Here is a 25,290-nt window from a genome sequence, read left to right as displayed (position 1 = left end):
GATCTGGAACTACGTTAAGCTCTTTACACACATTATCTCACCTACTGTTGTTAAGTCAACAGACTTGGGAATAAGTCTGAACTGTCAGACTTTAGACTTTTAAAAAATTAATCTGATATTTTTCATAGAAAAAATTATAATAATAACATGAAATGTTATGAAAAGGTAAGCAGTGAAGAGTAAATCCCACTGCCTCCTCGACCTCCCTACAAGCTCCACGCCGTAGAGCTGTATGCACCCACACACACACACACGCCCCCTGCAGACTTCGGTTCAGTTCAGTCGCTCAGTCCTGTCCGACTCTTTGCGACACCATGAATCACAGCACACCAGGCCTCCCTGTCCATCACCAACTCCCAGAGTTTACCCAAACTCATGTCCATTGAGACGGTGATGCCATCCAGCCATCTCATCCTCTGTCGTCCCCTTCTCCTCTTGCCCTCAATCTTTCCCAGCATTAGGGTCTTTTCAAATGAGTCAGACTTGCTGCTGCTGCTGCTGCTAAGTTGCTTCAGTCGCGTCCGACTCTGTGCGACCCCATAGACGGCAGCCCACCAGGCTCCCTCGTCCCTGGGATTCTCCAGGCAAGAACACTGGAGTGGGTTGCCATTTCCTCCTCCAATGCATGAAAGTGAAAAGTGAAAGTGAAGTCGCTCAGTCGTGTCCGACTTGTAGCAACCCCCCATGGACTGCAGCCCACCAGGCTCCTCCGACCATGGGATTTTCCAGGCAAGAGTACTGGAGTGGGGTGCCACTGCCTTCTCCAGAGTCAGACTTAACTTTACACAAATGTTAGCGTCTGTTCTGCACCTTATTCCTGTCAGTGAAGAATTCGCAGGGAAGGTGTGTGTGGATCTATTCCATTCTTTTGCCCGGGGCAGTCTTTCGTCATACAAGTGTCCCACAATGTATTCAGCCATTTCCCTACTGAACACTGAACTTTTTCCAATATTTTGCTAAAATGAATAAATCTATAAAGAATGCCCTTGTACACATATGGTTACATATACATAACAGCATTTTTAGGACAAACTCCTAAAAGCTGGACTGCAAGGCCAAACGGTTTACGCGTCTTGAACAGAGAGGGCCGATCGGCTCTCCCAGCGGGAGTGCCCTGGTTGGCAGCCCCACAAATGATGTGCAAGTGCCAGGCCTCCCGTGCCCCTTGTGATATGGTCCCTGACCAAACCCTATGCTGCCAGTGAGTTTACTAAAATGAAGTCACACTGAAATCATTTGTAAAGGGGTTTTTAACTCCCACTTTGTGTAAAATACCGTTGTTCAAATAGTCGTCCCCAACATCAAAGACCTTAAAGTATATGAAGCTGGAGCACCTCGGTACTGAGTTACACAGAGAAACATGCTGACAAGGGAGGGCCTTGTTGATGAGAGGACGGCCAGAGTCCCGCAGAGGTGCAGGAGGAGGGGCCAACGCAGAGAACGAGGGGCGTGTGTCCACGGAAGAGGCGAGACCCCAAGGGGACGGTCAGTGGTGGACGCCTTAAGTCTGGAGAGCCAGCAAGGACTGGAGAAGGCACAGCAGAGGGCGCACAGGCGGGTGAGCGCGGGCTGAGCTCCAAGTCACACCAGACGAGGGCGCACAGGCGGATGAGCGCGGGCTGAGCTCCAAGTCACACCAGACGAGGGCGCACAGGCGGGTGAGCGCGGGCTGAGCTCCAAGTCACACCAGACGCACAGCTGCTGTGCTGCTGGTCTGGCAGCTCGCTGGGCACGGCTCAAAATACCAAGTGGCCAAGTCAGACAAGTGACCCCATGGGCTGTGGCCCACCAGGCTCCTCTGTCCGCAGGATTCTCCAGGCAAGGACACGAGTGGGTTGCCATTCCCTTCTCCAGGGGATCTTCCCCACCCAGGGATCAAACTCAGGTCTCCCACATTGCAGGAGCATTTTTTTTACCATCTGAGCTACCAGGAAAGCCCCCATGTGAAGAAAAACAGTAGTCAAATAGCACAGCTTCAGAAGTGACAGCTGCCAATAAGAATTTCTAAAAATCAATTATAACCAGAGACCAGCAATTGAGAAAGGCACCCTCCTCTGCTCTAGAGGATGAGATCCTTGGAAAAAGGCTCAACCCCTAGGGAGGCCCGACTCCCCTCACACATTGTCTAGACTCACCCTAGGACCCTCGTGAAACACCTACTTAATAAGACCGTGCTGCTCAAAGCAACGCTACAGCTTCACCATGCCATGTTCTGTAACCTTCTGGTAACTGCAGTTTAGTCTTTGCAACAAAAACAAGAGCTTTAAAAGAAAAAGTCCTGGGTTCAAATTCTAAACCCATGTTAAGTAGCAAGTCATTTGATCTCTTTAAACCACAGTTTTGTCATCTGCAAAATGGTATAAATACTAGGCAGACAACGTGGTATCACAGTATATAGACATACAGCACACATACATGTAAACACGTGGAATCTAGGAGGGTGCCAGCACACAGCGCGTGAGTTCCACACACTAAGTGCTCTCTTCTCCTTTCCCGCCTATTTAAGTAAAATCAAAGTATATGGCATGGGGACTTCCTGGTTTTCCCACTGGTTCAGATTCTGAGTTTCCACTACAGAGGGTGTGGGTTTGATCCCTGGTCGAGGAACTACGATCCCACGTGCAGTGTGGTATAGCCTAAAAGAAAAAAAATAAACAGCATCACTTAAATATTGGTTCTTCATAGGCTTAGTTTCCTTTCATTTCACTGACAGAATTCCATCGAAACAGCACAAAAAAAGTACTTGATGGAAGAAAATGCCTAGACAATTAAAAAGGTAGAATGGTACATTTTAGAAGTTACTGATACAAAAAAAAAAAGCGTTTTGGATTACATTTTAAAAATCGTATCAAAAACTCAATGTTAGTACAGCATTCTTCCTTTGGCCTATAATCGTGAGAGCCGACTCAACTCAGAATCAGTCGCTTTGCTGAATGAAAGCGCATCTAGACGGCTGTCATTGCTGACCCACTGTGGTCTTCCTCCCTGTAACGACTGGGAGCACCTTACCCTGGGGGCACTGACCCCCTTGCCATTCACGCCAGGGGCTCAGGCACAACCTCAGGGGCAGGACGCGGATAAACGGTGTTGCAGTCATGTAATAGCGCCCTTGTTTTCTTCACTTCCTCTCTGACCCTAAGTCATCTCACACCCAGTGGAGCCCAGGTGCAGGCTCTTCAGGTACCAGGAGAGGAGGCTAAGCTGGGAGAGCACGCGTTTAAATGCAGCCGTTGGGCTCATCTGAGGGGCTCAGCTACTTTCAGTCCACCATCAATCATCAAAACCAGCCGGAAGCTGCTGGGGAGCATCTTCCAAACCTCACATACATAAATCTGCAGGTTTCCTAACATTCCACACATCCCAATTAGCCTTTCATGCTCTGCTCATTTCTACTTTATAACCGTAAACTTCTTCCTATTGATTCTCAGCACTTCATATATTGGCAGGAAACCTCTGCCAACCTAATATAAAGTCATGCATTTATGCAGAGCTTTCAATTAAGTCCTTCTGGAACCTCCTCGGCATCCTGATGAGGAACAGGCAGCACCCTCCTCGGGAGGGTGGGGGGGTGCGGAGTTTTCTGTGCGTTCCTGGTCCCCGTCCAGGGTTCACCGCACCGTGAGTGCCCACGGTCCCTCGGTAACAGGAGCAAAGCAGCCCTGGGCTTGATTTCCGGCTCCCGAACTTCCCAAACCTAACCTGGAGGCTGACAAGTCATGCTACCTCTCAGGACTTTAATTTCTTCTCTGAAAAATGGGGGTGAGGAGTACCCATTTCACAGTTTCTGTGAAAACTAGAAATAACGTAAGGTCACTGCGGAAGAGCTGGCACATAAGGACTGATGAAACTGCACGTGATTTCCACTGAACCACCCAGACATCCTGACATGGGTTACACAGAACAGTGCACAACGGGTTCGGAGCAAAGTCCCCTTTAAGACCAGGAACTACTGGTTGGCCCAAAAGTTGATCCCGCTTTATCCTTAAGATGTGAAACCCACAACATCTTACAGAAAAACGTGAACAAACTTTTTAGCACAATATATAGCAGGGTAGTACCAGGCCCTGAGAAGCAGCCAGTGTTCTCTGAAACTGGCCTGGACCCCTGTGGTATATGGACTTTCCAGGTGGTGCTAGTGGTAAGGAATTCGCCTGCCAATGTGGGGAGATGCAAGAGATGCGGCTTTGATCTGGGCCGGGAAGATTCCCTGAAGGAGGAAATGGCAATCCACTGCAGTATTCTTGCCTGGGAAATCCCATGGACAGAGGATCCTGGTGGGCTACAGTCCATGGGGTCACAAAGAGTCAGACACGACTGAGCGCCTAAAGCACCAAGCACCTGTGACCGGCAAATCCTAAGGGGCAGAGCAGGTGCATGGTGGGCTGGACGTGGGGGAGGCAGAGACATTTAAATGCTCCCAGAAGATGGGGAACACGGCTCTGGCTAACCTCTCATTCTGAGTATCTACGTACAAAGCACTTTAAAATGACAACTCAGCAGTCCAAAAAACACACTTTAAAAGGAGACATTAAAATGCAGACCGCCATGATTAATGCAACCAAACAATACAAGAGAAAAAATTAAATCTTTTATCCAAAGGCTACCTGAAAACTTCAGAGTTCCTAATAAATGATGGACCCCAAAATATTTGGCAATCTTTAATAAGATGATCAACCAACAGTACTGACCTAGTAATACTCACATTTGTACAGTCTTTTAGAAGTTACAAAGTACATATGTTCACATGCTCACATGTTGTAACTACTCAAATCTAACGATCCCGTCGGAGTTAATGAATGAAGATATCTCTGGGGAAGCCTGGAGGCATAGTCCAAAGAGGTCTGTTAATGAACATGAAATTTCTTTGATGCCACATGTTTCTGATTTTCTTCTAATCCACAATATCCTTGTACTTGTTGTAATCAGACCTACATATGATAAAACCTCCATAAAAATCCCTAAGCAATGGGGTTCGGAGAGTGTTCTGGTGGCGAGCACACCGAGGTGCTGGGAGCGGGGAGGGGCCCCGCGCTCCCACCCGGCCCCCAAACCACGCATCCTCCTAGGTAGCTCTTCCTGAATTATATCTTTCACCATAAACCCGTAAACCCCCAAGTAAAGCACTGTCTGCATTCTGTGAGCCAATCTAGCACATTGTTGAACCTGAGGACGGCATTGTTGAAACCAAAGATTTCCACCTGGGTGGTGAGAGGTATAGATGGAGACCCAGATGGTGAGTGACTAGCATCTGAAGGAGGTGGGGGAGTCCGGTGGGACTTAGCCCTTTACCTACAGGGTTTAAGCTAACACTGGGTAGTCAGTACAGAATTTAATTATAGGGCACCCAGCTGGTGTCTGGAAAATTTGAAAGGAAAAAAAAAATGCACTTGGTATCAAAAATGGTATGACCAAAAACAGCTCACAGGCACATCAATGATGGCAGGACAGCTGCTGCTGCTGCTGCTGCTAAGTCACGTCAGTCGTGTCCGACTCTGTGCGAGCCCACAGATGGCAGCCCACCAGGCTCGCCCATCCCTGGGATTCTCCAGACAAGAACACTGGAGTGGGTGCCATTGCCTTCTCCTGGGCAGGACAGCAATTGCAGCCAATTAAGAGACACAGGCGAGCTCTTCCAGGTGGTCCCAATTTTGAAGCATCAACGCTGGGAGAAACTGAACGAGGTGGAGAACGTGACTGATTTCGGAAATCAGCATGCTACAGAAACTTGCTGGCCGACCTCAGATTGTGAAAGTTAACTTCTACCAGCCCGTTTGTGAGTTGGCTGGCCAGGATGGCCCCATGCGGATGTTCATGACTTACGGAAGGAAAAGAAAAAGCGTTCCTTTTGACAACACATCAAGACCCCTGCTCTAGAGCCTGTGTTCGTTCTGTCCAGGATAAACATCCTTTCAGTCACCAGCGCGGCAACTTGGGCTTCCCCTGGGGTAAGTGCAAGCCCTCCGTGCGGTGAGTCACATCGCGGGGGCACCGAGCCCGCGAAGCGCCCCACTGATGGTCACAAGAAATAATGGAGCCGCACTGAGCAATCGTGGATGACGGTAACTCACATAGAGAAAGCACGCACATCTCCTGAGTCATCACAATACACTGGCAAGCGGCCAACACTCACCAGGTGTGCCCGAGAAGTCACATTTCCAGTCCCCCCGGGGCCGAGTGCTGTTGTCTCACCCGAGAATCACATTTCCAGTCCCCCCAAGGCCAAGTGCTGTTGTCTCACCTCTGCCAATCTGATGCTTAGAAATGCACGCTTTTATATTTATTTCACTGATTACTAGTGATGTTTATAACGGCTTCACATTTTTTTATTAAACTTCGGACTTCTTCCCTTGAACTTGAAATTCTTGACATTTTACTACCACAGTGATGACCATGTTAAAGGAACTCATCCAATATGTATACTGCATATATTAGAAATATCTGGTCATCTGCCTTTCATCTTTCTCATAGTGTTTAGTAAGAAAAATATTGTGGATTATTTGGAATATTTTATCAAAAAGCATAAGTCGTGATAGGCATCTTTGTAAACAACTGGACATTTGTTCTTTTTACTTCTAACCTGGAAATGTGCGCAAAATAGTTCTACCTGACACGGCTCTTTTAGAATCTGTTGTCTGAGCTGTAGGAAGGTAATGTGTCCCACGACAGACCACCAGAAATGCTTGTGGCCCCTGATCTTCAGCAACGAAGTGATCCTCGTGTTTGCAGGGTGGACACTGCTCAACTTGGCCCCGGCCCAGGGGCAGGAAGAGCAGCTGGGCTCACACCAGTCCCCGCGAGTCCCCGCCCACTGCTGGACGGCAGACCCATCAGGTGTACTCAGCATCAGGAAGCGAAATCAACAATGCGTCACGCCAGCAACTCCCCTAGCTTTGGTATAAAAGGCAGAAATAGGTTTGTTTTAGGGGCTCTGGCCCACAGTATGTCAGCAATTCCTCTCCCCTGGGACAGAGGGGAAAATTTAAAACACCCCCAGAGCTCCCAGCTTTCGGGGGGATGAGAGGTCCCAAAGGACTTGATATGTTACTAATCTATGAAGCAGCCAAGCCACACAGAAACATTCTTTATTAGCAAAACTAAAAATGAATGTCATGAGACGTGGAAGCCGTTTTTGATAAATGCGCCAGTTTCTCAGCTCTGCGCCCGTGAGCTGCAGCGAAGACAAGGACTCAGGTGTTTGAAGCGCTGCTGACACGCCTTCCTGCAGCAGGATGGCTCATCTCTCAACAGGGCTGTCTAAGGAGGCAGGGAAGGAACAAGGGGACTCCTGATGTGTTCCAGGTGGACAGCCTATCGATGCTCCTTCCACTGAGCCCGTAGCCTCAGCACACATCTTCCCAGCACTCTGGGGCCGCCAGCCAAGCCCGGAAAGGCAGGGGAAGGCTGCATTCCAGCCTTCGCTTCATCCAAGTGTTAGGGCCAACAGCCATGTTTTCTCCAAAACTCTCTGTACACAGTCAATCAGGCACCTATGATCTGGCTCCCGGAACGTGTGCTCTTCATACATTGGCAAATGGAAATTCATTTCACCAAAATTATACAAATGGCCTTTCACTAACATGTTCGAAAAACAAGAAACAGAAGAGCTGAGAAAGGGAAGAAAAGGCGGTGGAGAGGTGGGTGGGCCACCTTTGCACGTAACAGCAGAGTGGAACGGCGACACGCGCACTGATGGAAAGCCACAGTCTCTTCTTCCTTGCAGTCATCCCTGGAAAGAGTGGTGACTGACAGGTAAGGGACGAGAAGCGTGGAATGGATTATAAATTAATCGGTAGAGAGACTACATCCGAGGTAAAGGGCCTATGAGTTTCAAGCAGGTAAAGTACACACGCACTGTCCTCACTCTTTTCTGAACAGATTCTCAGCCCTCAAGAGCAGGACCTGCTGTCACTGCAGGACCGGGGGCAGGTGGCGAAAGTCCTCGGAGAGGCCAGCTTCCCGCCAGCTCCTCCCTAAGCCTCGGCAGTAATGAGCCCACCACCAAACCGGCATTCCGTGCTATCCTCCCAGGGAGCCAGCAAAAATCCTGGAAGGAATCCAGAGGAGAGCAGCTTTCCACCCTAAATATTCAAAACAGAGACTCACAGTAAAAAGTATATGACTTGTAAGTGTAACTTGCTACCTGTATAATCTGGAGCATAAGGGAAGCAGGAGGAAGTTTTTTGAGCATCTCTGAAATCAAAATGGAAAAGCAGCCCCATCTTTGTAGGGCTAAACCCTGGTATCCCTCGTGGGCAGAGCAGGGCAATTCCAAGATGGTATGAAGATAGGCTGAGTGCAACACCGTCCTGTCCACCAGAACTATATCAGCTCCAGGGATCCAGTGGGGCTTTAAAATAATAGAACTTAAAAGCGAAAACACACACACACACACACAAAACTTTCTTCAGAGGGATAATATTACAGATTGGAGGGAAAGGTTCCAGAATTTTCACATCTTATGATGTGAATTTCCTCTACTCTTCTAGATTCTTCTGGCTGGTCTAGGAATTAAACTGACATGAAACAGATTAATAGGGGGAAAAACAAAGAGAATCAAAAGTTTGACAGCATGGAACACGCGAGAGACCCAAGAAAACTGAGTAACTGAACAAAATGGCCAAAGCCCGCCCCTGAAATGCCACTTTGAGCTAAAGACAAAGGAGGATGTTAGGGGCAGTGGTTTAGGATGTCAAAGGGGAGAAAGGCAATGGACATGGAGCTAGAAAAGCAAGCGTTTGGTGAATCAGCATTTGCTGAGCCAGGCACAGACCAAGGGACAGAGTGGACTCTAATCTCAGGCATTTTCTGCACCAGCTGGACCCTGGGACCTATCTATTAACATCCAAGCGCCTTTCTTGACTCCTACAGAACATCTGGAAAGCACGGAGTTGGTGCATCTGAAACCTTCCCAGCTCGAGTGTACCTTCTGGGTGGCCCAGGGAGGCAGTCGGAGTGAGCCATCCGCCTCCGCTGCCCTCGAGCTTCCCCCGGCCACTCTGCCCTTCTGGTGGACACGGGGCTGCTTCCACCATGCGCAGGGCTCTGGGCTCTGGGCTCCAAGCCCTCCCGCCAGGTACCCTCTGCTCCGTCAGGGCAGGGGGCGCCGAGGGTCTCTGCCCCTCCTTCCCTGCCTTCCCCTCCACCCCCTGGCCCACTCAATCCTCACCCTTCTCCGCCCCGCAACCTCCCCCCTCCCCAGGCTGGGTTCAGGGCTCAGCATCTATACCTGTCCGCACCATACACTGATTAACAATAAAGAGATGCTTCTGTATGACTTGCTGGGTTCTGGGCACATAATAAATACGTGTGAATGACTCTCCAACCAGTTACTGCCCCTGAAGGACAAGGGGCATACTCTATTCACCTTTCCAGCTCTCGCGCCATTCAAGCACTCGGTAGCTGCCCCACAAATATGTTGTTTAACAAATACTTCTTACCCGTATTTCCATACCCAGATCCTAACATTCCATCAGGGGTCAAAATACTAACGACTTGGATAAATGAACTTGCACATGAATAGAGGACTGGCCCAGGGGAGGGGCTGGTCCAGTTTAAGGTGGGTTTGCAGCAGACGGCAGGTGTTCAGCCCGAAGGCCTCGCTCCCCGTCTGCGCTCCAGCTCGTGAGGAGGGCAGGGGAGCCACCGCCCTCCTGTTGGGCCTGGATCAGGCTCCTCCTGAAGCTGGGGCTCTAGCCCTTGTGTGCTCCGGGCCTGTAGGGCACAGCCCCTCGGGCTGGACAGGGCTCCGTCCAGGCTCAGCGATTCCAGCACTCTGGACAGCTCCATTTTCCTCCAGGTGTCGGGGGGTGGAGTTTGGGATCAGGACCCTGTCCCGCGTGTGCAGAGGACTCGGGGGCCTGCAAACAAGCTCACTCACAAGGAGCTCTGAAGAGTGCTGCCCACGTGGCTGGTGGTCTCATCTCTCCCACGGCTGAACCGTCGAGAGACACAGGGTCTCCAACCAGAGGCACAACCTGAGCCCGGGGGGCTGCAGAGCCCGAGGTTTAGGGCACAAGCTCATGGGCCGGGGAAGGATGCAGCCATGGGTGGGTGGGCTGAGGGCGGGGGCTTCCCGTGGATGATGCAGCCCTCCAGTGGGGCTGTCCTGTGGCCCAGGAGCCCGGGTGGTCATCACTTGGTCAGGCTCAGGCCATCAGTGAGTCCTGGGCCATTCCCACATGCAGCCCGTGCACAGCACTGACCCAGTCTGCGGGCCCTTGTGGCTGGGGGGTGTCTCCTTTGGCTTTTGTTTGTCTGAGAAAGTGTATGTCCCTTCACGTTTGAGGGATATTTCACTGGATTCTAAGTTGAAGAGATCCCATGCACAGCACTGACCCAGTCTGCCGGCCCTTGTGGTTGGGGAGGGAGGTGTCTCCACGTAAGGTTCCAGTCCTTCCTAGGGGTCCCTCATGATTTCCTCTAACAAGCCTCTCACCTGGGTCCAGGGTCTGGAAGTGATCAGGCAGGTTTCCACTCTCTATGAAAAGGAAAAAAAGTCGGCTATTCCGCTCAATATCTGCTCATGCAGCCCTTTGAAACCCAGTTCTCTGACCAACTAGCTGTGGCCTTGGGCAAGTAACATAACCTCTGTGAGTATGTAAACAAGGGGAATCGCTAAGATCCTTTCCCATAATGTAAGTCTTAGGTCTCTGATCCGATTGGGTTGTCGTCAGCGATTAGAAATACTGTAAAATCAACAGAGCATCGCGAGGAAAACGGACAACGCGGTTATGTGTGGCGGAACAGAGAACACAGCTGGAAGGAAAGAGGAACGAAGGCGCCCAGCCGGCCGCTGAGGGAGAATGCTGCCGAGGCCACAGTCGGCCGGCGCCACTGCCGAGGCCACAGTCGGCCGTCGCCGCTGCCACTACCGAGGCCACAGTCAGCCGGCGCCGCTGCTGAGGCCGACGTCTGAGAGCAGGAGGCCCGGCTCCGGGCCCGAGGATGCCGCCCCCTGGTGGCCGCACACCAGGCCTGCCCGGCGGACAGCTCCTGGCGGGATCTGCCCGGGCCTCCTCCTCAGCGGCTGTGGTTCAGCGGCGGGGCGAGCATCGCCCCACGACCAGGAGGAGTGTCTCCCGGGTGCCAGTCACGTCAAACAGCTTCAGGATACTGGGGTGATTCAAGGCCTCAGGCCCTGGAGGCTGGAGAAGCTCTGTGGACCGTTCATTTAACAGGAAAAGAATGAAGAAAAAAATTTTTAAGAAGAGTAAGAAAAAAAAATAGCAGAGGAGGAGAAAACCAACGCAAGTGCCGACTGTCCGCCTGGCGAGCTTGGTTCTCACCGGGAGGACAGGACTGGCCCCCCGAGCTCTTCACGCGTCTCCCTGTCAGTCTTTTGGTCCCTTACTGAGTTGTTTCGGTGGCTTTAAAGTCTTGCTTACAGCGTTCAAACCTTCAAGAATCTACACGTTTCCGGCGTGTCGCTTATGACCTGTTATCTGAACGTACTATTTACTCACAGGAAAACCACTCTCAGCACAGACCCGCTTCAGAGACGCAGCTGATCCGTCGAGCCCCTCGCCCTCGATGAACCTGGGAGCAGCACGTCTGACCTCTGACAATCTCTCTGGCTGCTTCCACGAGTGATCTTTTCTCTACAAATAATGTCTAAGAGCAGGTGTCAGCCAACAGAGACACGGCTCCGTCAGTCAGCTGGGGCGGCCAGCGGAGCTCTGGAGAGCCGCCGGCATCGCTTCCTGTGGGGAGGCCTCGCAGGACGACCGGCTGAGCCTCAGCAGCACACAATGCCTCCTGTCTCCCGCGACTCACTGCTGGCGCCACGTGAGGCGGCAGGAGGGAAACGACCTCCTGTAAATGAAGCAGGCTCCTGTCTGGCAGTTTTTTGTGGTCACCCACCTCTGAACATACATACACAACCAGCCCATCACGACAGTGTTGGGGATTCTGCTGCCCGCTGTTCCCCGATTCTCTGAAAACTAGTCTCCTCAGAAATCAGGCAAACAAATTCACTTCAAAATAACAGCTCCATTTCAAAATCCATACTATTGTGTTAACGCCAACATACTGTGGTGCTTTGGGAAATGTGTTTTCTGGCTGCTTATGTCATTCTTCCCTTGAAAGACGGGGGAGAGGCATTCCTTCACTGCAAATTCTTCATGTGCAGATCTCACTATTTTTCAGATGTGGGTTCTCCTTTCCAGACTGTATTATGACCATTTCTCTTTGTTCCTTTTTCTTACTCAAGTGAATTTACCACTTCCCTCTATGATTTTGGCTTCAAAATTCATTTATTTACCTAGGTAAATCTATAGTGAATTTCATTACAGATAACTTATGACTTTAGAACCATATTTATGGCCCCAGACCAAGACGTCACACACAGGGTTAGACTCCACAGGCAGCTCTGCAGGCTCTGCGCGCAAGGAAAGACATGGGACAGCTTCACACAAAAGGTACAGCAAAGGGCAAAGGTCAGGCGGCACCTAAGTAAAGGTGAGAGCGTCCAGCGTTCCGTGGCAGGGAGGGGTCTTAACCCTTAATAACACCGCCGAAGACCCTCAATATTAGTTGATTAAATAATATCCAGGTGGGCTATTCCTTATCCCAAAAGATTGTTCTTGAAATCTGAGCCATGTGAACTAACTTTAACCACTCCACTGGTTGAAGTCCTTCAGTTCAGTTCAGTTCAGTCACTCAGTCGTGTCCGACTCTTTGCGATCCCATGGACCACAGCACGCCAAGCCTCCCTGTCCATCACCGACTCCCGGAGTCCACTCAAACTCATGTCCATTGAGTTGGTGATGCCATCCAACAATCTCATCCCCTGTCGTCCCCTTCTCCTCCTGTCTTCAGTCTCTCCCAGCATCAGGGTCTTTTCCAATGAGTCAGCTCTTTGCATCAGGTGGCCAAAGTATTGGAGTTTCAGCTTCAGCATCAGTCCTTCCAATGAAATTCAGGACTGATTTCCTTTAGGATGGACTGGCTGGATCTCCTTGCAGTTCAAGGGACTCGCAAGAGTCTTCTCCAACACCACAGTTCAAAAGCATCAATTCTTCAGCGCTCAGCTTTCTGTATAGTCCAACTCTCACATCCACATGTGACTACTGGAAAAACCATACCTTGACGAGACGGACCTTTGCTGGCGAAGTAATGTCTCTGCTTTTTAATATGCTGTCTAGGTTGTCCTTCAGTGGCTCCTTAATACCAAAAACATTCTGTGGATAAAATCCATATGCCACGTATCATTATAAGACTTGGAGGTGCCCAAGTTTTGCTACACACTGAGATCTGGGAAGCCTGACAACTCCCAACGCCCCAGCATACCCCACACCCATGGAGTCACAAGCCTGGCAGTGACAGTCACTCTGCAGGCAACATCACCCTCCCAACACACACACACACTCACACTCCCCACCCCAACCCCAGAACCCTCAGATCGGGGTTAGAGGCCAGCTTCCGAGCTCTCTGGCAGCTTGCAGCTCCCCCGTTACAACACAGGAGTCCCGTGCTGGGTCTGCTCTGGAGCTTCAGTCCCCCCACTAACCCAGGGCCACGGGAGCAGGGCCAACAAGGACAGACGTCACTGCCCAACACTGGCCCGCAGCACTCACAGCACTTGCAACACACTGGGCACCCGATTTCTCATTCAGGTCCAGGCCTGCTGTTGCTCAGTTGCTAAGTCATGTCCGACGCTATGACCCCATGGACCGCAGCATGCCGTTTCCTTGTTCTTCACTAACTCCCAGAGTTTGTTCAAACTCAAGTCCATCGCATCGGTGATGCCCTCCAACCACCTCATCCTCTGTCGTCCCCTTCTGCTCCTGCCCTCAGTCTTCGCCAGCATCAGGGTCTTTTCCAGTGAGTCTCTGCATCAGGTGGCCAAAGTATTGGAGCTTCAGCATCAGTCCTTCTGATGAATATACAGGGTTGATGGACTGGTTTGATCTCCTTGCTGCAGTCCAGGCTGGACCCCTTTAAAACTGATAAATCAACCATGGGCACTGTGCTCTTGAAAATCTTGAATGACAGCTCTTTAGGAAGTAACAGCCAAGAACAGGGAACAGGAAGAAGGAGCCCCTCACTTCTGACCCCATCCAGGGAATAACCCAATTTTTCAAAACCCTCCTCAGTGAGCACATCCCCAGCGGCTGCAGGCATGGGCCCAGTTTTTAAGCTCCGATTTCCCTTGGCTCTCCCTGCGGGGTCACTCTAATATTCTGCACCACTGCTAATGTCTTTTCTAAGCTGGCAGCATTGTCCTCAGACATCAAACAGTTAAGTCTTCAGGTGATAAAGACATCTCCCATCTGCTGCTTCCCAGAGCTGCTACGAAGTGTGAGGGAGAAGGCACCTAAAACGCACACAAACACTCCACAGAGAAAAGCTGTGAGACTCACTACAGATTAACAGGAAGCAAAGCCCAGAAGACACGCTTCTCGGCATCGTCATACTTTAACTTCTGGGCAGACGGACACTATGAGTGAAACTGCTGCGCTTCAACTCGAAAGGCACCTCTGGCAGGACGCGGAGCCACTCACAACCTGAACCACTTCCCGAAGGCGGTCCCCAGTTGTCTGCTCGTGTCTAAATTACCTACAGGCCTTAGACTCTGTACACGTGTAAGTGTTCATTGGCAGTCAAAGAGCTTTACATGCCGAAATTTGGTTTGTGGGTGAATATGTATGTATAATGCATAAAACCCAAAAACATTCACTAGAGCCAATAATGCAAGCAAAGTTATTTCTACTAACTTGCGCCCCCAAACAAATCCACAGTGGGTAAATCGCAGGAAGCCACATTGAAGAGATCACATCAACACGGATTAAAAATGCACCACACTGACACGAGCACACAGTCTGCGGTGGGCGCTGGCCTCCTGTTACTGCCAGCGGGACCCAAGCCCCATGTCCCCATCACCAACAGACTCTAGGTTCTCACTCACCCTCCGCACCCAGCCTGAGAAAGAGGCTCATGGTCTTCTTCTTAGCTGGCTAAGCCACCACGGTCCAAAGCTGACAAAGTCTCAATCTTACAGAGTTTCCCGAATCTAAAGAGGATGGCATAGAAATTGGTGGCTCTGAGTTTAACACAACAACCTACGGATAAAGAAAACTCTGTATAAGTTATTTTTTCCCTTGGTAATGTTTATCAGGGTTGCATACATGTGCACATGTTTTAATACACAGAAGTTAAAAGGGAAAGAAAGCACTCTAGTCTCAAATACAGAAAACCCTGCTGTGTTAAAAACAGTAACGCTTGGGGTCAGCCAGCGCTATCTCACTGGGGGAGAAGCACGAGCCTCTCTCTGGTCCCCACGTTAACAGAACAAGCATACATCTCAGTCTGGGCCAATCAATGAAAGATTAAATTTCTGTAAAGGAAATTATACAGTAACAAGGAAAAACATATGTGATACATAAAAGAAAAAGGTAAAACTTTCATAAACAGTCTAATAAGAGCCACATACAAATTACACAGCAAAAAAGAATGAAAGGAAACTTTTTAATATTATGAGTGGTTGGCATTCAGATGGAAGGAACTTTGAATAAGTTTTCTCTCCTTTCAGTTTCTCCTTATTGTCAAAGTTTCAAGTTTCTATCATAGAAACAACTAATCCTGTTCAGACAGAGTAAAGAGGTGCTGACCTCCGCACGTCACAGCGAAACGCCCTGGGCAGGTCAGCCCCTCTCTCCTTTCTACTCTGAGCTGAGTACCCAGGTCAGCAGCTCCAGCCTGGAAGGGTGGTGCTGGTCTCCAGGGCTGTGGACACAAACCGCCCTGAGCACAGGGCCGCGGGGGGTCTGCCCAGAGGACCCCGTGCTCTCCCGGGGAGGAAGGGGTGGACACACTGAGCCAGCGCCGCAGAGCTCGGCAGTCACACCCAGGGCGCCAAAGTTACAGGCACCGACGAGAAGCTCTCCTGAAATGTAAACACCCACCAATCCCAAACCCAAGTCCCAGGAGCAGGACCACCCCGAGCCCGCCGGGTGAGCGTCGCCCCTTTCAGGGGGCCTGGGGCCACCGAGGCCGAGCCCCTAGGCGCGCCGCTCGAGCCCCCGGGCAGCCCCCATGGGGCTGCTTCGGGAGCCTGCAGCTGACGGCACTCCTGCGCTGTGTCCTCGCATCTCATCTGACACCTCGGGGGCTTCCTCCCAGTAAAGCCTGAGCCTCAGCATGTCAGTGACGGGGAGTGGGGGCTGGAGGGGGAGCAGAGCACCCTCCACGGGGCTTCTGCTCTCAGGCTCCGGGGTCACTGCTCCCTGACGACCTTCGGTCTCTGCTCGGCGCATGTGGACCGTGATGAGACTTTTGCAAGGATCGCAGCTGTGGCAAATGCACATTAAAATCATGTACCACAACTAACACAGACCAGGCTTCCCTTACAAAAGAAAAAAGAGCTCATATTCAAACTCAGAGACACCACGAAGCTCTAATTTGGTCCCAAACTGAGTTTTGATCCCGCGCTCTCTCTCGGCTCTCAGGACAAATCTCTCAGCCTGTACCGCTCTGGAGCCCAGTCTGACTGCTGCGTCAAGGTCACAAGCCTCACACACATATCTGCACAGCCACAAGGGAGGGGAAATGTGGGTCCACAGCAAAGAGCACCCCAAATACACATCAGGTGAAGGCACGGTGGGGTAGACATGGCAAAACAAGCTCCCCAAGTTCCCTGAGACAGCACAGTAAAGGGCGCTGCACTGGGAGCCGGGAGGCAGCTCGGAGCGCCCAGCTGCCGTCCACCCAGGACGCCCCTGGGCAGGACACGTGGCCTTCCCGGCTCAGCGTCCCCACCCGTCCAACGAGGAGGCCCTGGAAGCGTGCGCACACGCCTCTACGGTCTTTTCCAGCATTGCCTCTCCTAAATTTCTCAGCTCAAAATCAAGTTCCCATACCCCGGAGAGCACTCGCTGCAGGCTCTACACCCCGGACCCACAGCCTGCCTGCCGGGCTTCAGAACCTCTCCTGGAACCATGCAGATGGAGTACTAACGTCCCTCACTCATCCGTTCACTCATTCATTCACCATTCAATCAGAAGGCACAAAACCATCGCCTGCACGCAGAATACACAGCCTTTCAGGGAAGAGACAGAAAGACAACTTCAAAAGGTCCAGCCTCTAGTTAAAGGCACTAAATGCTTACGATCCAATGGGAAACGTGAAGAATTGAAGAAAATTGCAATGACATAGACCTAAAATAAACTGCTAACGAATCACAGGACCTTTCCCACAAAGCCTAGACGGAACCCCAAATCCTCAGCTCAGCCCTCCCCTGAAGCGCCCTTAAGGCTGTCCGGCAGTGAACCCTGCAGCAGGTCGGCTTTGCTCCTGCGCACGTGCTCGGGCGCTGCCAGGGCTCCTCCCGACTCCCGAGGCGCCTTGGAGTCCGCCTTTACCCAGCCGTCAGGGGCCAATCGGAACCTCGTCGCGATGGCTAAATGCGCTTGCCAATTCCTTTGCCAGCTTTTTTAAAATTTCAAATTCCAGGGAAATAGAAAATGTATATACACTTGCTTAACTCCATGTCTGTGTGTGCACACATGCTAAGTTGCGTCAGTCGTGTACAACTCTTTGCGACCCCATAGACTGTAGCCCACCCGGTTCCTCTGTCCAAGGGATCCTCCAGGTGAGAATACTGGAGTGAGTTGCTGTGCCTCCAGGGGATCTTTCTGACCCAGGGACTGAACCTGAGTCTCCTGCGAACCCTGCATTGCAGGCAGATTCTTTACCACTGAGCCACCGGGGAGTCCAACTCCATGTCTACCACGCTCTGTATTAAACTCTGAACTACAAAACTTATACGGGAACTGGATACCGAGCATATTCCTACTAAGAACAATGCATAACGGCACTGAGGCTTAAATCAGTGCACATACAAACCAGAAGGATTTACACACACACACGAGCACACGCACACACGAGCACAAATGCGCACACACGCATCCCCACACCCCTCCTCTCCGGCCGTAAGAGGCTGCACGCCTAATCCTGGCTGGCCGTCTGGGAAACAAACGACTCTGTGATGGCACTGTAAACTGGTTCCACTCCTCTGGAAAGCAATCTGGCAGCATGTTTTAGAAGCCATAAAACTGTTCTATTTTCTGACCTAATAATACCACTAGGGACTCTATCATAAGAAACTAATTGAAAATATGGAAATAGCTACGTGCACAAAGATGTGCCTTGTGGTGTTATTAACAGCCACAAGGAGTTGGGAGCAAGGTACTTGTCAACTACAGAGTCGAGGACTCGGTGGTACGGAACCACAACAGAGTAGCATGCGACCACTAAAAGGCGACGGCGAAGCCTGCAGAGCAGGAGGAGGAAAGGCAGCTGCGAAACAACAGGCAGAGCGGTGTAAAATCACGGGAGGAAGACCGATACTACTGCTTTAGGACAGCAAAGGGGGGTTTTCTCCTATTTCTTGGCTTTCCGTGATCTATCTCTGATGCTTCCATCGTTCAAAGATAATCTTTCTAATAATGAACGCAGGCCTTGACCGTGAGGACAAGGGAACAAGCCCACGTCAGCGAGCCTGGCTGCCCCCTTCCGCAGGGGGAGGGCCGGGGCACTCGGCGTCCTGGGGGCGAGGCTGCGCAGCGCAGCCCAGGAGAGCCCCCCGCAGCCCTCGCGCACCTGTCAGCGACGAGGGAAATACGAGCGGCGCCCATCTGCTAAGCCCAGTCGATCCCCTGCATTACGAGCACGAGGCCAAGGACTCCCCAGGTACGCCATGTGCACTGCCAGCCTAGTTATCTGTTCACCGGATTTATAGGGGGTCACACAGGGCTCTTCGATCATTTATTGAAAGGAAGCAAGCTCCAATTTTCACATCTGGAGCAAAGAGGAGTGACTGCGCCCAGAAATGCATCATCATAACAGTGGGAGCGGGAGAAACCACCTGTCACCTCTGCTGAGGCAGAGAACGGGCACCGCCGTGCGGCCACACAGGCACCTATGAAGCCCAGCAGAGACTTCAGCTTGGGGGTGAAACCACCTGTCACCTCTCCTGAGGCAGAGAACAGGCACCGCAGTGCGGCCACATGGGTGCCTACGAAGCCCACCAGAGCCTTCACCTCGGGGGAAAAACCACCTGTCACCTCTGCTGAGGCAGAGAACGGGCACCGCCGTGCGGCCACACAGGCGCCTATGAAGCCCACCAGAGCCTTCAGCTTGGGGGAGAAACCACCTGTCACCTCTGCTGAGGCAGAGAACGGGCACCGCAGTGTGGCCACATGGGTGCCTACGAAGCCCACCAGAGCCTTCAGTTTGGGGGAGAAACCACCTGTCACCTCTGCTGAGGCAGAGAACAGGCACCGCGGTGCGGCCACACGGGCGCCTACGAAGCCCACCAGAGCCTTCGGCTCGGGGGGTGAAACTGCCCTCAGATGCAGTGACCCGGAGCCGGCAGAGAAATCTGGGCCAGCACATCCCTGCCCTTCCTCTGCATTCCCGAACTCCAGGCTCCGCAGAGGGAGCGAGACGAGCGCCTACGGCCACCGGCGCCAAGTCAGGAACAGAGAGACGGCTTCCGTGAGGAGTGAACACCACCTTTCAACACAGAAGAGAGTCCCACGGGTGAGAGGGAGCCCTGCTAACAAGGACGCCGGAGAAGACAGTTCTGTAGCTTTTGAGATGAGAAAAATCTTAATTAGAGCCCAAAGAATGAGGTGCTCATGAGAAAGGACAGCAACACCTCCACACCTGGGCCACACCATTGGGAACCACCTGTGATGCTCTTTAAAAGCCCCCATGACCAGCACGCACGCCGGCCAGCTACCGGAGGATCACTGGAGGCGGACTGCGGTGCAGGCCACAGCTGGGAGCCGCCAGATTCGGGACGATTCTGCAGACACCGTCCAGAGCACAGTCGGTTTGAGTGTGACTGTGGGCCACTTCCACCAGCTACGATGATGGACCAGCCACTCACACCCGGCCTGGGAGGGCTCGTGGCCACGCACACACAGCTCCCCACAACACATGCACCATTCAAACGCAGCACAGGAGACATTACCCACCCAGAGGACCTGCCTGGAAGAGTGGGGTGCAAAATCCCTCGGTCGGCGTTTCCAAGGGGCACCTCCCCGGCAGCACCGTGGGGGGCTGTGAGCCCAGGCCGCGTCGGGAGCTGGCCCTTGGCCCCCGCTGGGCCAGCATCCCCCAGGGAACGAGCTTGTTTCAGGACGCCATCAGGCCCCGCACAACCTAGTGTGTGAGGGACGACGCGGATGTCCTTAGCAAATCACACACAGGATCAAAGAAACAGGTACACTTCCAAGCTGCTGCTCCTGTACTGATAAAGATGGAAAGTTCACTTTATCTGAGTTTTTTTTTAAAGTCCTCACTGTTTACCACTGATCCATTCCAAGTCCCCCTCCCCCCGTTTAAATTCAGCTTCAGATCAGAATTCAGCTTAGATAGTTCTATTTAGTTTTATTGGAAAGCAAACTTTTGGCAGGGGTAGGAAGAGCAGAGATATATACAAAACTTCGGCAGGATCAATTTGCATTTATTCAAAGCATTTACAGGCAAAATTTGACCCAGGAATTTAAATAAAATCAAACATACTGCATACATCCTGAAAGATAGTTTAAATAAGAGAACATTTTACAGCATAAATTTAGAAAGGCAGGGAAAAAAACATACAGAGATATTAAATCTAAGATGTTTAACAACATGAGCTGTGACGGCAGACGGCCTGGGTTTGAACCCATGCACAATGCCCTGAACCGCGTTTCAGAGCCTCTGCACCTCGACTGGTGTTTGCGTCAGAGGTTCTAAGGGCAGACCATCAGACCATCAGGCTCAGATCCGGGTCTGCATGTGAGCGGTGTGAGCACACGTAACCTCCCCGCGCCCGCCCCCTCACCCCCGTGACCTGGAGCAAGAAATGGACCTACCTCCGATCTGGAGAAACCAGAACCCTCGCGCACAGCTGCTGTGGCAAACAGTCTGGCGGTCCCTAAAAATATCAAACACAGAGTTACCACAGGGTCCAGCAATTCCACATCTGGGACAATGCCCCAAAGAGCTGTGAGCAGACAGAGGGACAGATATTTGGACACCCGTGCTCACAGCAGTATGTTCACAACAGCCAAAACGGGGCCGCGGCCCAAGTGCCCGTCAGCACAGCCATGGACAGAATGCAGTGCACACCCACGGTGAAGTATTACTCACCCTTAAAAAGGAAGGGGACTCTGACACGCTCTGACGTGGATGAACCTTGAAGATAACTATGCCAAGTGAAATAAGCCAGTTATGAAAAGACAAAACACTGCTTGACTGCATGTATATGAGTACGCACAGAAACAGAGAGAACGGCGGTTGCTAGGGGCTGCGGAGGAGGGTTGGGGAATTAGGAGTTCAGTGAGGACGGAGGTGAGTACTACACGTAATATGCCAGCAAATCTGGAAAACTCAGCAGCGGCCACAGGACAGGAAAAGGTCACTCTTCGTTCCAATCCCAAAGAAAGGCAATGCCAAACACTGTTCAAACTACCGCACAATTGTACTAATCTCACATGCTGGCAAGGTAATGCTCAAAATTCTTCAAGCAAGGCTTCAACAGTACATGAACTGAGGACACCGAGATGCTCAAGCTGGATTTAGAAAAGGCAGAGGAACCAGAGATCAAATCACCAGCATCCGTTGAATCATAGAAAAAGCAAGAGAATTCCAGAAAAACATCTATTTCTGCTGCACTGACTACGCTAAAACCTTTGGCTGCGTGGATCACAACAAACTGGAAAATTCTTAAAGGGATGAGAATACCAGGACACCTTACCTGCCTCCTGAGCCGTCTGTATGCAGGTCAAGAAGCAACAGTTAGAACCAGACATGGAACAACGAACTGGTTCCAAATTGGAAAAGGAGTACGTCAAGGCTGTATACTCTCACCATTATTTAACTTCTATGGGAGTACATCATGAGAAATGCAGGGCTGGATGAAGCACAAGCTGGAATCAAGACTGCCGGGAGAAATATCAATAACCTCAGATATGCAGATGACACCACCCTTATGGCAGAAAGCGAAGAGGAACCAAAAAGCCTCTTGATGAAAGTGAAAGAGGAGAGGGAAAAAGCTGGCTTTAAACTCAACATTCAAAAAACGAAGATCATGGCATCTGGTCCCATCACTTCATGGAAATAGATGGGGAAACAAAGGAAACAGTGACAGACTATTTTTCTGGGCTCCAAAATCACTGCAGATGGTGACGGCAGCCATGAAATCAGAAGACGCTTGCTCCTTGGAAGAAAAGTTATGACCAACCTAGACAGCATATTAAAAAGCAGAGACATTACTTTGCCAGCAAAGGTCCGTCTAGTCAAGGCTATGGTTTTTCCAGTGGTCATGTATGGATGCGAGAGTTGGACTATAAAGAAAACTGAGCACCAAAGAATTAATGCTTTTAAACTGTGGTCTTGGAGAAGACTCTTGAGAGTCCCTTGGACTGCAAGGAGATCCAACCAGTCTATCGTAAAGGAAATCAGTCCTGAATATTCATTGGAAGGACTGATGCTGAAGCTGAAACTCCAATACTTTGGCCACCAGATGCGAAGAACTGACTCAATGAAGACCCTGATGCTGGGAAAGATTGAGGGCAGAAGGGGGTGACATAGGATGAGATGGTTGGATGGCATCACCAACTCGATGGACATGAGTTTGAGCAAACTTCGGAATTGGTGATGACAGGGAAGCCTGGCGTTCTGCAGCCCATGGGGTCGCAAAGAGTCAGACGTGACTGAGCAACTGAACCGAACTGAACTGAGATTCAGTTTGGGGAAATGAAAAAGTTCTGAGTTGGATGGTGGTGAAGGTTTACCCAAAATGTGACTGTACTTACTTAGTGCCACTGAATTGCACGTTTAAAAATGTTTAAGATGGTGATTTTTGTCTTATAAATTTTATCATAATTTAAAAAAGAAAATGAACAAGATCGACTAGCCGCTAACTGACGGATGTGCTGTGAGGACTGGCCATCCATGAACCGTTTACAGCACCGGGCACAGGGCGGTCCTCCATGAATACGAGCTGCTGCTTCAGTCGTGTCCAACTCCACAGACGGCAGCCCACCAGGCTCCTCTGTCCCTGGGATTCTCCAGGCAAGAACACTGGAGTGGGCTGCCGTTTCCTCCTCCAAATACAAGCTTCTCTCTTCCTTTCCTGTCTCTGGAGCACCCCCTTCAGGCCCCACTTCGGGTTCTGCAGAAACAGATGCTCAGTGACTAGACTCTGACTCCCCGCCCCCAGAGCTGTACACCTTGTGCGGTGGGGCAGCTCCAGCCCTGGGCTGCCTTCCAGGGCAGATGCTCTGATATTGGGACAAACCCACTGCCATCAAATGAAGATGAAGAAACCACCTAATTTCTGCAGTCTTCACACATAGAGCTGAGAGACCACATTAAAAAAAAAAAAAAGATTTTGTCTATTTCCTAAATTGTTTGTGAATAATTTTGCCTCAAAAATAGGTTCACAGGCTAATGCTATCACACAGGTCTGATAGTGAAGAAGAGAAAAAAAGTTGCCCTGATATTCATAAAAATTCTTTCTCCTTTAATCATAATCAAGACTATTTTACTTTGCTTCGTCATTTAAAAGTCACTTCATTATGAAAACGTTCAAGCATATACAAAGGTAGAGACCTAACTGCTGCTGCTGCTACATCGCTTCAGTCGTGTCCGACTCTGTGCGACCCCACAGACAGCAGCCCACCAGGCTCCACCGTCCCTGGGATTCTCCAGGCAAGAACACTGGAGTGGGTTGCCATTTCCTTCTCCAATGCATGAACGTGAAAAGTGAAAGTGAAGTCGCTCAGTCGTGTCCAACTCTTCGAGACCCCATGGACTGCAGTCTACCAGGCTCCTCCGTCCATGGGATTCTCCAGGCAAGAACACTGGAGTGGGTTGCCATTTCCTTCTCCAATGCATGAGAGTGAAAAGTGAAAGTGAAAGTGAAGTCGTGTCCGACTCTTAGTGACCCCATGGACTGCAGCCTACCAGGCTCCTCCACCATGGCGGAGGAGCCTGGTAGGCTGCAGTCCATGAGGTCTCGAAGAGTCCTAACTAGCCCCTGTGTATCCCACTTAATAGCCAACTTTAACCTCTCTGACTACCTAAGACTCAACATCCTCCCCCAAAAGGCTGGAAAAAGAACACCAGGATGGTTACATTGAAGCAATGTTCATTTCTAACAATCCTTATTTTCATCATTACTACTTTACTCTTAGTTCTTTTTTGGTATCTTCTCACCTGCTTTCCTTCTTTTTCTTTGAAACTACAAATAATTGCAATACTTACCAGGCCAGGGTTATTGTGAGGATATAACCAACATGAAAGTGCAGAGCTTGATGTCTGACACGTGAGACACTCCTGAGAAATTTTACTTCACACACACACACACACACACACACCCCCTCCCTCCTCTGCTCTCCATCTTCTCCTCCTTCTGACACACCAGTCCTGCTCCCCCTGCCCCTCTGCTAAGCCAGGGATCCCAAACACAAATGCCTAACTCACCTAGAAGACCCCAAATATAAAGACAAATCCAGAAAGTGGATAAACTGAGATGACAAATGCATTTAACATTTAGGGTTGGGGCTCAGCGACAGGAACCTCTTGAGGTTCATTAGTGCTCAGACTCTCGATTGTGTCCAACTCTTTGCAATCCCATGGCCTGTAGCCCTCCAGGCTCCTCTGTCCATGGGATTCCCCAGGCAAGAATACTGGGGTGGGTAGCCATTTCCCCCTCCAGGGGATCTTCCAGAGCCAGGGATTGAACCCACATCTCTTACATCTCCTGCATTGGCAGGTGGGTTCCTTACCACTGCACCACTGGAAAAGAGCAACATTTAGTGTACTAGCCACTAAAGTAAAAATTAAAAAACATGCCCCGTCCAGTGACTGTATGTTATTTAACAGAAAAAGCAGGCTAAACACAACACTGCAAAACAGCATGAACAAGGATTCCCATGCAGGTCATGTCCGTGTGTGTGCTTATATTTTAAACATTAAACCCTTTTTTGATGATCCAAGAAGTTTTATATGCTGATGAAATTCATTCCTTGCAGTACTTTTTGCCAGTGGCAAACCTGCCACCTCTAATTTGTTTTAAAAGGAGTTCTAATCACCCAATCAATCATACTCTTGACCTTCGGCCTTCGCGGTCGCCCCGCTGTGGTCGAAGCCGGCTGTAAAAGTCCGCGTTCTAACAGTGCTGTCGTCCTCAGGCTCCAAATCGCCCAGGACAGGAATGCCATCTGCCCCAACCCTCCGGCAGAGGCAAAAGCGGCACCTGAAGCTTCTAATTCGTCTTCTACCGAGATTCTTTCA

At 50.7% G+C, this 25,290-nt stretch overlaps 1 protein-coding gene across 8 annotated transcripts in view; it reads right to left on the bottom strand.

Annotated features, from left to right (window-relative positions):
• FARS2 (phenylalanyl-tRNA synthetase 2, mitochondrial) overlaps positions 1-25,290 on the bottom strand; it is a 310,923-nt gene that overhangs the window by 275,918 nt on the left and 9,715 nt on the right. For 5 of the 8 annotated variants that reach the window (XM_070361060.1, XM_070361058.1, XM_070361059.1 and 2 more), the window contains exons 2-3: positions 20,862-20,923; positions 14,906-15,059 (exon numbers count right to left, since the gene is read on the bottom strand). The exons of 1 other annotated variant lie outside the window; for it this stretch is intronic. In XM_070361060.1, the coding sequence (XP_070217161.1) occupies positions 14,906-14,936 (31 nt within the window). In that variant the 5' untranslated portion in view covers positions 14,937-15,059; positions 20,862-20,923. The remainder of the gene's footprint in view (positions 1-14,905; positions 15,060-20,861; positions 20,924-25,290) is intronic. 2 more of the 8 variants (XM_070361056.1, XM_070361055.1) reach the window with 1 other exon arrangement.

Source organism: Bos mutus, chromosome 23, assembly GCF_027580195.1.
Source record: "Bos mutus isolate GX-2022 chromosome 23, NWIPB_WYAK_1.1, whole genome shotgun sequence".
NCBI lineage: Eukaryota > Metazoa > Chordata > Mammalia > Artiodactyla > Bovidae > Bos > Bos mutus.
Note: the sequence above shows the minus strand (reverse complement) of the source record. Positions and strands in the feature narration are given on the sequence as shown.